Source organism: Atractosteus spatula, chromosome 21 (genome assembly GCF_055471065.1).
Source record: "Atractosteus spatula isolate fAtrSpa1 chromosome 21, fAtrSpa1.hap1, whole genome shotgun sequence".
In the NCBI taxonomy this organism is placed as follows: Eukaryota; Metazoa; Chordata; class Actinopteri; order Semionotiformes; family Lepisosteidae; genus Atractosteus; species Atractosteus spatula.
Window position 1 is genome coordinate 7,300,160 of NC_142726.1, and position 12,053 is coordinate 7,312,212.

The 12,053-nt window shown below is 37.5% G+C and overlaps 1 protein-coding gene across 1 annotated transcript in view; it reads left to right on the forward strand.

Annotated features, from left to right (window-relative positions):
• The first annotated feature begins 8,073 nt into the window (after positions 1-8,073).
• The window catches only part of cpne7 (copine 7), a 49,521-nt gene continuing 45,541 nt past the window's right edge, over positions 8,074-12,053 (forward strand). The window contains exon 1 of the mRNA XM_088939090.1: positions 8,074-8,256. Within this exon, the coding sequence (XP_088795216.1) occupies positions 8,074-8,256 (183 nt within the window). The remainder of the gene's footprint in view (positions 8,257-12,053) is intronic.

The window sequence follows — 12,053 nt, forward strand, 5'->3', positions numbered from 1 at the left end:
ATGTTTAGATTTTCAGAAATCATTTGATAAATGTTACGCATTCCGCACGCTTTCCTTAACGGTCTCGCATACCCACGGGCACGGTGTTAAACGCTCACGCTGTAATTAATTTTCCTGTCGCAGTTCACTCCCGTCATTATATCTGTTCCCCTCTTACCTCACTTCTCTTCTCGAGCTCCCCAGTGCGCGTTCTTTTCTTCATTTTGTTCGCAGGTTTACGACTTTTGCCCTTGTGTTTCGGATTGGTAACTCACAGTTTAATCTCCCTTTTTGTCTAGCCTTTATTTTTTACGGATCCACCTGAGGCTTTCTTTTTTTAACCCTGCACGGGGTCTATATTCTCCTCACTGCTGTTACTTTACAATAAAGGCCTCATATAAGATTAATTTTTAAAATGCAGGCAACAGATTCATTGTTAACAGAAAGTGTAAGAGGTGAGTGCTCGGATTGGGATAATATTAGTGGAGTACCACATGTTTCTGTGTTAGAACCAGTGTTCTTCCTAATTATGATCAATGTTCAAGATTTGGGAATAGTTAATAAACTATTTATCAGTTATATCTGTCTGTCATACAATGTAGACAGAATTCAGGAATGGACAAACACCTGGTAGGTGATATTCAATGTAGACAAGCACATAGTCTTACATGAATAGCAAAAACATACATTCTTAATATGACATAGGAAATAATGAGCATTAAGATACTACTTTTTATTACCATCTTCTACACAATATGAGGAAGCAGTAAGCAGGAAAATGTTAGAATCTAGTATGTAACTTAGTATAATAGTATAATTCTAACAAGCATAGAATTTGGCATCAAGGTGTATTATGATAAACTATTAAATGCATTAGTAAGATCTTATTTATAATCTTTTGTACAATTTTATTTGAAAAGATTCTGTTATGGCTGCTCTTGAATCACTCAAGAAGGTATCAGAGCTATAATCAGAGCTATAAGATATTTTCCAGTACTCGGGTGAATGTTCTGTTCTTAGAATTATCTACAAGAACTGAATTATTAGTTTAATATGAAAAGGAAGGACTACTAGGGGACCCATTTCAAGTATTTAACATTCTCAAGGGCACTATCAAAGTGTACCGATTGCACCTCTCCAGAATCAGCAGTGAAACACCATCCAGGGGACATAAGTGGAAACTAAAGGAAAGTGCCTTTAAAACAGGAATGAGGAGGCATTTTCTACAGAAATGGATGTGGGAGTCTGGAACATCTTGCTCTGATATTAACAGAGATAACACCTGAAAGCTGACATTTTTAAAAAAGCAGAAAGATCACTGGGTCAGATAGCTACAAGCAACCAAATTAGTGAGAAGGGTTGAATGCCCACCTCTTGTTTGAATCTTATATTCTATACGCTCTGAGGATTAACATTTAGTTTTAAACGGTGGCTAAACGTTTAGTGAGCACCTGAAGAAGGCCCCACGGCCAAAATGTTGTGTTTTCTTTCTTCTTTTTTTCAGCGTGGAATAAACCTATTACTTGTCCATATGATGTGAGTGCTGCATTTGATTAATACCTTTTGCATAAAACATAAATATTGCCTATATATAATATAATACTACATTATTACAGTTAAAGCTACAGCTGCCATTGGGCAGCCCCTCAGAAATTGCCACACCACCTCAAGCCATACATACGTAGTCACTGACATTATTGTAGAAACTGAAATATGTGATAAACACCATGACTTCTGGGAAGGAAGTCCTCCAGTAAGCAACATGCTTTTCCCAGATGGAGTGCAGTGGAGGGAACCCGATGCAGGTGGAGATCTGTGGGTAGAAAGCAGTCAGGCAGGGTTTTGCAGCAAAGCACCACCCAAACCCATATTCGCAACAAACAAGGCTCAAGGCTCAAACTGATAAGTGCCAACGTTTGGTTGCTGAGGCACCCAAGGGAAATCCAGAGACTAAGTAAGTAAGACTAAGTAAGGAAGCAGGCAGGGTTTGAAACGCAGGAGATCGTAACCAAGAAAAGGGGTAATCTGAGAACAAACTCAGAGAAAAAGCAAAAAAAAAACTGGAGATGCAAAAAAATCAAGGAAACAGGACACTGAAACTCCTGACAAACACTAAGACTGACTGGATGGATATTAAATACTGTGATGGTAACAGGTCCAGTAAGTGAGTAAGTAAGATTTAATTATGCACAGGTGGCACTGACTTCTGTCCTGACCTGGTTGTTATGGCAACTGCTTTCCCAGATGAATGAGAAAGGGCTCTGTCAGTTTTGGTGGTGTTTTGGGTGCTTGAAGCAGCACGGTCCCTGCTGAGGATGGTTTGGCAGTGGTAAACTGATGTTTTTCAAAACAGTCTTCTGCTCCAGCTTGAAAAGGTGCTGACGTATTTTGTCTTTACATAAAGCTCTGAATGTATAGTGCATGATTTATGTGCTATACCCATTATTTTTTCCATAATTATTTCTAAAACTGCATTGATCCCACCTTCTTGTCTGATGTTGTCAGATCTCATGAGCTAAGCAAAACTGGACCTGGTCAGGACTGGAATGGGAGGTTGCTGTTATTAGGACATGACTTGGTCATTGAAAAGTTTATGGCATTGTTTTTAAAAGTAAGGGTGTTAACCTTGGTTTCCTAGCTAAATTGCACAATCTGTACTCTCTAAATTTCCCTCTTAATCTGAGTGGTGAATCAATGTCTCGTTTAACCACCTGATGTGCTGTGGAGTTGGCTTGCTGGTACACAATGGCTGCTGAGGATTTCACAGGTGGAGGCTATATTTTAGCTGTGGATAAACTGGGCCCAATCCTGTGTGCTAAGTGCTTTAGGATGAAAAGTGAGATGTAAAAACAATTCATTATTAACAAACAGGTGGGGGTTAGTTTCATGCTGAAAGGTAGAAAGAAAAAAACCCAGTGTTTTGACTGTTGAGCCTCCTTTTGGTTTATTAATGATTAAATGTTTATTGTGTCTATACTTATACAATATACTACAAAACAATAATGGACATTATGCAATGAACAAATATTCACACACTCTAAGTTAACACTCCTGCCTTTGTCTTTTTATAGAGCATGGCAACATTTTTGTGATTTTGCCAGACTAGTCTGGCATTTGTTCTTTAATTTTTGTTGTTCCACAGCTGCATCTGGGACATTGAGATTGGTCACCTTTTTGGCTCACGTGGAATCTATTAGATCCTATCAAACATTTTCATGCTGAATTTAGGACAGGAGATTGCTGCCATCTGATCCCTTTCCGATAGAAGCTCTGTTGTTCATTTGGTTGCTATGTTGTGCTGAAACATTTCACTGTGTTAGAGAGCTTTAAGATCACTAGATATGCTTTTAATCACAGTCATATCTTTGCCATTTTCCTCTGTTAATATTTCCTTCAATTGCAGATAGATTTCCAATTGATAAAGACCTACCTACAGTATAACACAGTCATCTGTAAGAGTTACAGAAGGTTCATTCGATCAATTATCTTCTGGGAACCAAATGAGCTACATTATTGAATGAGCTTTCCCTTCTTTATAACCTTTATTATGTGATCTTTGTATACCTATGCTTTCTCACATTATTGTCGCTAGTTCTAACGTTGGAAGCAGTGCAATTTATGACTCATCAGACCATAGTATGTTATGAAAAAAGTGATACATTTGTATACATTTTTTTCAGCCTTGGTTTTTACGTATCGGCTTCAATAATTCAACACACTGTACGTCAGGGAGTACTAAATGTTTTTGCCATCTCCTTGTACATAAACATTTATACATTATCTGTCTCTCTATACATTAGGCATTCTCCGTGCGTTTGGCATTAATTTATAGTTTTTTTACCCAATCCTTAAAGCAATTAGAAGGCAGTTTAAAGAAACTATTAATCGAAAATAGCTCGATAGTTTGTATTTATTTAAATTATTGCTCTGCATCACTGATTGCTTTCTGTTTATATATCTATTAGACCTAATTAGTTAATTACACTTTTTATTTTTTATTGCGCATTGTGTACGCTGGGCATGTGGGCAATCTGTCTTTGACTGCAATCACATGCTATTAGCATTTGCAGTTAAACAGATATATTTCCTTTTTTCCCTGCAGTTAAGGGCCGTTGGCGTCTTCATAAAGCGGTTGTGTGTACCGCGCCTGACAGTTCCCCGACCGCTGCCTGCGCCTTGCAGAATCTCCCGGCAGCTGGGAGTGATGTAGTGGTGTCTCCCTCAAGCGGCCGCTAATGGGATAGCAAATCGGCCGGTTGCTCCTCACTCTCCTCTCTCTCTCCATTTCCCTCCCCCCCGGCTCTTCGGCTCTCTCCCTCCCAGTCTTCGGTCCTGAGTTTCTGAAAACTAGGAGGTAGCGGAAGGACGGGTTTATACAACAAGTGCTAGTTCTGGGGAATGCAGCAGGTAAGGACCGCTTTCAACAATGAAAGACCAGAACAGTGAAATAGGAAAACAGGGAGAATGAATGCTATTTCTAGACAGAATTTAGTCTAATATTAGTCAGTTTTCGCTTTATTCAGTAGTACAAAATATGTTGCCACTTCGTTATTTTATCCTTCATTGTAAAATATCGGGAGTACATATTAATCATGGCTATATTGTTAGAGTGATTATTTTCATGCCTAGTCAAATAGATAAAGGGTATTTTTTTTATTATCTTATGTGCGAAAAGATGTTAAGTGATTTGCATTAATTTAATTGTGTGGAATCCCAAATTTGAATTTATTGGCAGTTCATGCCAGCTGTATTGCGTTTGTACTGGCGCGTGATTTGGTTTGCATATTGAGTCTTAATTGACTCTGATTAAAGTTTCATTTCCAGCTAAATTGGAATGTGTAGCTTGATTAGCTCATCTCATTGTACCAGTCATGCCTGTTTATACTTAGTACATTCTTCGTGAGAACTAGGGTCATTGGAGAATGTCTAGCATAAAAAAGACTATCAACTTCACCTTAACCATACTTTTAAACAGAACTCCTGCTGCTATTTCGACCACCAAAGTTACAAGAAAAAAAAAACTTAGTTTAAACTGTTCACTTTTACGGGTTTTACAACGTTACAAACATCCATGTCACACCGTCGTGCGTATTTGTCGTTTTAGTCACAATTTTGCTTCAGTTAGTAATGTCGTTTTAATGTTGACTGCGTGACGTATTGAAAGCAACATACAGTATGGCACTCCCAGGCTTGTTGTTTTTTGTTTTAATTAAATGTTTCAGTTTTTGTTACTAGCATTCTAATGGTGTTCGTGCTTTCCTGTGCCTTTAATGTTCATATTAGGTGAAATTGGCTGTTGTTGGCGATAGACTTGTATTTCAGAGCGATAGAAAACAGTTTTAGGCATTATGTATCATTAGGCGTACTAAATAGCATTTAAAGTTCTTATACTAAAGAAACGCTGAACTTTCATATCGCTTCACTCTGGCTCGCTCTATCAGTAGAAATGGAAAATTCGCAAAAACAACCCCAAGGACTTAATTAAAAGGCCATGAAGTAAAGAGATTGTGTGAATGAAACATCCCCAGACAAGGTAGGAACTTCAAAACCAGAAGAAACAAGATCTGCATAATATCGGAACAAAAAACGTCGAGCATTTGAAGCATGAAAGTGAATTTGATATTTTGCTTATAAGTTTAATCATCAACCTGTTTTTATTGATTGATTAATTAGAATTGTGAATTTTACCGATAGCACGTTCGGGTGGCTGTTTAGTCTCTGGCATATTTACATGATTCCCAAAACTCCTTACTGTACCCGAAGATTTTTCGCGGCGGAAATTCAGATCCGAATAATTTTCGTGGTACTATCAAAGTGGGAAATATTTATGAGTTCTATATAAAGAGAAAAAAAATAAATTACAGATATTTTTCTGTCCTGGGTTTACAGCACTATCGAGAGCTGTCCTTAAAGTGCTTGGTGCTGAAATTAAATTCTGCATGGACGCTTTGCAACATTAACATACTGTATACCAAATCACTTTTCTTATGAAGAAAAGTATTCTTGTCCAATTTGAGTTTAATCGAGAAATGGCTAATTATTTTAGACTATCTTTAACCTATTTAGATTAAAATATAGCTACATTTAGATCCGTCTATCTACTGTTTTACACATGTACAATGGCTTGCCCTTTAGTTGTGGAAAACAATCAGAAAATGGACATAATAATATTTAAGTTTTACGCTATTTAACTAGTTGACAATAGCCAGATTATTAATTATTCAACTTGTTAAATATAAAGTGTCCAGTGATAAGCCAAAACTCCGAGGTTTGACAGAGTACTAAAATATTGGCAAATATTTGGGACCACACCGAAACAGGTTTTGTAAATATTGCATCAGGGAGAATAATAATCACGTCTCCAGTTGGAATATAATACTTCTATTTTCATAGATAGCAAGCATGGAAATACCATCCATGGATTATTATATGATGGAATTGGCCTTTCTACTGTAAAACAAAATGAAATACTGGTAACAACAGATAGAGATCTCAGAATGCACCAGCATATATTTATATATGATCACATCAACCAAGGCTTTACCGTGGGAATTTCTGTTCTAGCTTGGGTTAATTCTTTTAATACTAAGTGATCAGTGTCAAGCTCAGTACAAGGGTATAAACATCTGGAACAAAAAAGATCCAATTGGGGTTCATGTGGCTTAATATATTTTCATAATTTGTGTGGCTGAGCTTTTGCTATTTCAGTCTGCTCTCCTTCTCCCTCTGGTACTGCGATATATCTTTGTGTTCATTATGCTTATTTGCACTCGAAACCATATGGTATATACTGTTTCACCATAATCTAAAAATGTGCCTCCTTTGCTTTAATGTGCATGCCAGTTATTCCAAAAAAGGCTTTAATAAACAAATGACATAGGCAAATACAAAAATACTAACCGTTCAACACCTACCACAAATATGGAAACTCACATGTTTTATTTTTGCTGTCGTACTAGTTTAAACCTTAGTCTCTCTCCAGTGATGGGCCTAAATAATATTGTAACTCCTTCCCAATCATTTCATACCAGTTGTCAGTTTTTGGAATCTAAAAAGATTTCACCAGCTGTGGATCTTGAGAGCTGATCCCTCACTTGAATTAAAAAAAGCGTAAATTGGAAAAATACGGGATAATGAAATGGTTTAATACAGTGAGCAAAGCTCATTTCCCTGCATGTTGTTGAAATGCTTCATGCCTGAGTGTATGATGTGTGGGAACAGTGAATGTGAATGAGTAAGGCTTTGTCTTTTGTTTGATTATATTTATATTGTACAGCCCCTTCTTATGAATATTCACATGCAAGGAAGGTGTACAGTATATCCAAAGATTTACATTAGTGAATAGAAGACAGATCTATAATTGTTCAGGAATGTCTTTTAAAGATGACCAGGATGTATCAATCTTTATTGTTCTTTTTTTCCTGGCTCAGGTTCTTTTCATGTGCATCTCAGGAAGAAGTCATCTTTAAATCCGGTCTTGGACACATTCCCTTTTTAAGTTTCTTCATATTCAGGAGCAACATTTTTCTTGGCACGGATTGTACTTCACAGGAGCCTGGAACATCACCAAGGCTCTCTGTTTTACTGATGAGCACAACATAATATCTTGACCACCCTTTTAATTATTTCCTGAATCTGGACATTTTCTCTCAGTTGTCTTCAGCAGAGCTGATCACTGTTTGAATGGTGATATTTTTCTTTTCTCCTCTATGTAAACCAGTCAGTGAGATGATTTGGGCTTTACGATTTGAAATGACCTGTAAGCTCTGTACTGCCATTCTTTTGGGCAAAACACCTATATTTTAGGCCAAGGAAAAACTGCCGTACATCACTGATGTTCTTTTCAGAATCTGGATTCTGAAGCCGGTTTTCTTTTTCAAAGGAGCTTGTTCTAATACTCATCTGAGAAACTGAGCATTCCATTCAGAGAAAGCATCAGCTTTGTTTTCTTATGATCCACATTGAAGACGTTCCAGGGCCAGCGAGTACAGCAGAGTCCAGGTGCAGCAAGCATACCAATCGTCCCCTGACACTCTGGACCTCATCAGCAGGATTTGCCGTCAGTGGTAACCTAGCCTGCTCACACTGAAGACCATGATGATGAATGAGATCCAGGAGTTGTCTTCACCGGCGGCAGCTCTTAGCGTGGTGCCCACGGCTTGTGTCTCTAAAGTAGAGCTACGGGTGTCATGCAAGTCTCTTCTAGACCGGGATACGTTGAATAAGTCTGACCCTAGTGTAATCCTAATGGTGCAAGCACAGGGGCAATGGACTGAGGTGAGTATTCCCATCAAAAGTAATAGTTCTTGCTCTTGCTCACTCTCAATAATTACCGTGTGCTCAAAAATTTGTTGTACAGTAGGTGAGCTGGAGTAATACCCAATAAGATCAAGAAGGATACCTTCCTCCTTTCCTTGTATTAAACAGAATTGTATTTTTCGAAGAATTATCTTGAACCACAGTGGTGGCTTTGAGACAGGGCTGAGATTTAGCAAATGAGCCGTTTTGTGTTAAAACGTCAGATTGAAAGATGAAATTTTAATCCTGCTTTCATTATCCGAACAGCTGTGCCGTGCTGAAGATGAGAAGGGAAGAAAAAAAGACGCCCAGTTTTAGATCTCGCAGAATGAAAATATTTTCCACACAATTTGATTTTTTGTAGCTGTTTTTATGTTGTGGTTTTTAAAACCAGACTCGTAACCCATCATGTTAAGTACTGTATTTTACGGTCTTAAAATATTGAACCCCAAAATATGAAATTAATTTTATAATAGGAAAGGCATTTAAGATACTATGTTACGTTCATAGTTTTGTATTGTTATTCTTCTGTCCATATACCGTATATTAATTAACTGTAGCCGCTGGTAGGAAAGGTAGGTATATAGACATTTCATTAACCGTTCGGTTCATTAACTACCGAAGACTGCTTGAAGGGCAGTGTTCCAGAAAGTTCCGAAATTTCACTTTATACTCCCTTTGTCCTGTTTGTTTAAATTCATGGCTTCCTTAGACAGGCAGGGATTGCAATGTGTGGAAATTGTTAGCAGTATTACATTCCAATTGATTTGTCCAAAAGTCCATGTAGGTGCAAAAACCATTAATGTGCATAGCAACAGAACTAGGACACTGTTGGAGAGAGAAGCTGAAACATAAGCTGTAGGTTCTGGTCAAATCTGTGTTGGAATTCTTCAAAGAGTGTCTCAAATAATGCTTGAATTTCTTATTTTCTGTTGCTTTTCTCCACTAAAAAATAGTGTAGTATAGAACATGTATATTTGCTTGTTTATGTGGTATATGAACTAAGTCAGTGCCATTTGGCTAGAAATATGCTACGTCTCATTGGATTCAAAACGCAGTATACAGTATATCAGACTTTGAATGCCATATAAATATTGCTGATAACATTTATTTAGAATAAGAAGCATGTGCTTGTTATGTTTAATTGCCTGCTTTCAGTTAAGAATGAAGCCCAGGTATGTTACTAAAGCTAAAGAGCAGCTTGTTTTAATGAGTATGATATTGAAGTGATACATGGTTCAGCTACAGTAGTTCTGTGGTTTATGTTTTCAGGGCATGGGAACTCTATACCATTCCTGGTCAATACAGTCAAAAATAACCTGGGTTGTTTTCTAGAGAGAGGAGTGGATGCAGCACCACAGAATTAAATCGGACTCTCAGCAGTTGGATCCATTTCATGTTTTGTGAGCTACATGTTGTCATTCAGGACAGCGCCAGGTACTGCCTGTTGGAAGTTTAAGGGATTAAAGTGATATACAGTGTTTTCCTCTTTTTGGCTTTGGCAGTATAATTTGCTCAAATTCAAACACAGATCTGTGGCAGATCAAATTGCCTCATCTTGGGTGACTTTTCTCTTTTCCTTAAAACATTCATTCCCTCTCTTTGGTGTTCTCTATTAAGTGTGCAAATGAAGGCTATAAAATTGAAAAAGACACATTCAAGCTGCCTGTAGGGGATCTACAAATAAGCACTTTGAAATATTTATGTGACCCTTTACAATTGTATGTTTTTGTTGGGGGGGGGACATTGGAGCATAACTTGATGGTAAACAGCTGAGGTGTAGTATATAGCCTTAGAACTAAATTACATTTATTTAATGCTCTATTGTAGTTTCTCTTCTGGTCTTTGTAAAAGGTGAAAAATGTAATGAAATGGTTATTTCTCCTGTAGGAGACTAGATGAGTGAGCATATTCAAATTGTATATTTTTAATTGCTTACTTTCCTACTTCATAGTTAAAACATGGGTATTTCTTTTTCCTCCAGAAAATCAGTTTCTAAACACTGTGGGTGAGAAGAACTGTATCCCTTGTTGGTAAAATATTCTGCTGGTGCAATGTTTTGTGAAAAGAGTTTCAACGGTACAATCTACAAGAAATTAAGCGTTAAATATATTCACAGAGTGTAGTACAGTCAATCCAAGAATGTGTGCCAAAGGTTGTTTTGTTTTTTTTTACTTTTTTCTCTTCAGTGTAAAAGTGAATTACTTTTTAAAGGATGAGGTAGTAAAGAGGATGAAATTGTCGAGTTCACCCTTCTCTCATCCGGTGTCAAAGCTTTGAAAGTCTTTTAAAATAAGGTCCATGAGTTTGACACAGCAGCTCTGTATTCCAGCTGGAACTCTGAAAAAATCTGAAAGTGGCTTCTTTGAGAGAGACCAGAGCCTCAAGCCCTGAAATAGTATTTGCACCGCTTTGTCAGGATGAGGAGAGCTGTCTTTGGCTTGGCTAATGGTTATGTCAGCTTGTGAATGGAAGGAGGGATCGTGACAAACTTTCCAGGTCAGCAATTGACTCCTTGTTTCTGTAAAGCTGTCACACTGAGGAATAATAAGAATGTGTTTTTAGCTGTCATTGTTGATGTGAAAGTGCTAGTCTGCTTGAATTTTACGGTTTGACAGGTTGCCCCTCTCTGTCCTTGCTTATAAAGCCCTACATTGGCATAAACAGCATTTGGCTTAAGGGAGTAATTCTGTTTTTTATATTTTGTGTTCAAGTTTTATTGATTAAAACATTTTATAGCCAAACACTTCACAGTTTGAATGCACCCTCAAACACGCCAAAATGAAATTGAATTGTTTATTTGCTTTTTTTGTTTTTGCTTCCCAGAAAGAGGAACACTCTTTCTAATACACACTTGACCTTTTTCTCTCTGAGCTTCCATTAACATGGTCTAAAGTGATTTAGTGAAATCTATCCAAAACATCCTATACAGTATATGGCATAGAAACGTATAACTCTTGGATGGATTAGCCCTATGATAATTTCATTTCCCATCCCAAGAAGAGCAATAGTGTCTTACAGTTACATTTTCCTCAGTCTGCATTTCTGAAATTGTATGCTGTGGTAATTTACCTCACATGTGCAGTGAGAGAGAGTGTACACTGTGAATTAGCAGTAGTAGTAATACCAGCAGTAGTATGTGTACAATTAGTAGTATATAATCAAATACAGTAAGTAAGGTCACAAATTGAAAGAGACCATTGGTCCCATTTTGATAATTTTTTGCTAGTAGCATGTTGATCAGAGGATCTAATCCAGCTGCTTTTTTAAGCAAAACAGAAGGAGAGGCTATATGGTTATTACAGGATTAATGGTTACAGTAGGAGCAATACTGATTATAGCAGCAGCAATAGCTTTATCTGTTGATATCAATTCATATTTTGGTTCATTGCTCCTCCAAAGTGATCCTGTAAATGTTCCTGCAATGCGGTTCTATCTGCCCTCAGTTGCCAATGGCATCCTCTCAGTTTCAGGCTCTCCATGCATGCTTTTGCAAGAGGTGTCAGCCTAACACGTCGCTTAATGGACACAGGGCAGCATAAAAGCTGAAAGAGGCCATTGTGAATGTGAAACTACTGTGAGTTTTCAATGTGAGAATTTTATCAGGTAGGTATGGACAGACAAATGATGCCATAAAGGATTAGATAGTTATTCTGTACTTTTTTTCTCTGGGGGAAAAAAAAATCATCTGTCTTAAGGTCTGAATCAGCGTCTGTGAATTTGAGGTTTGCTCTGGTCTCTATGCTGAGTTCGCGGTTGTGCTCAGAGTTAAGTGG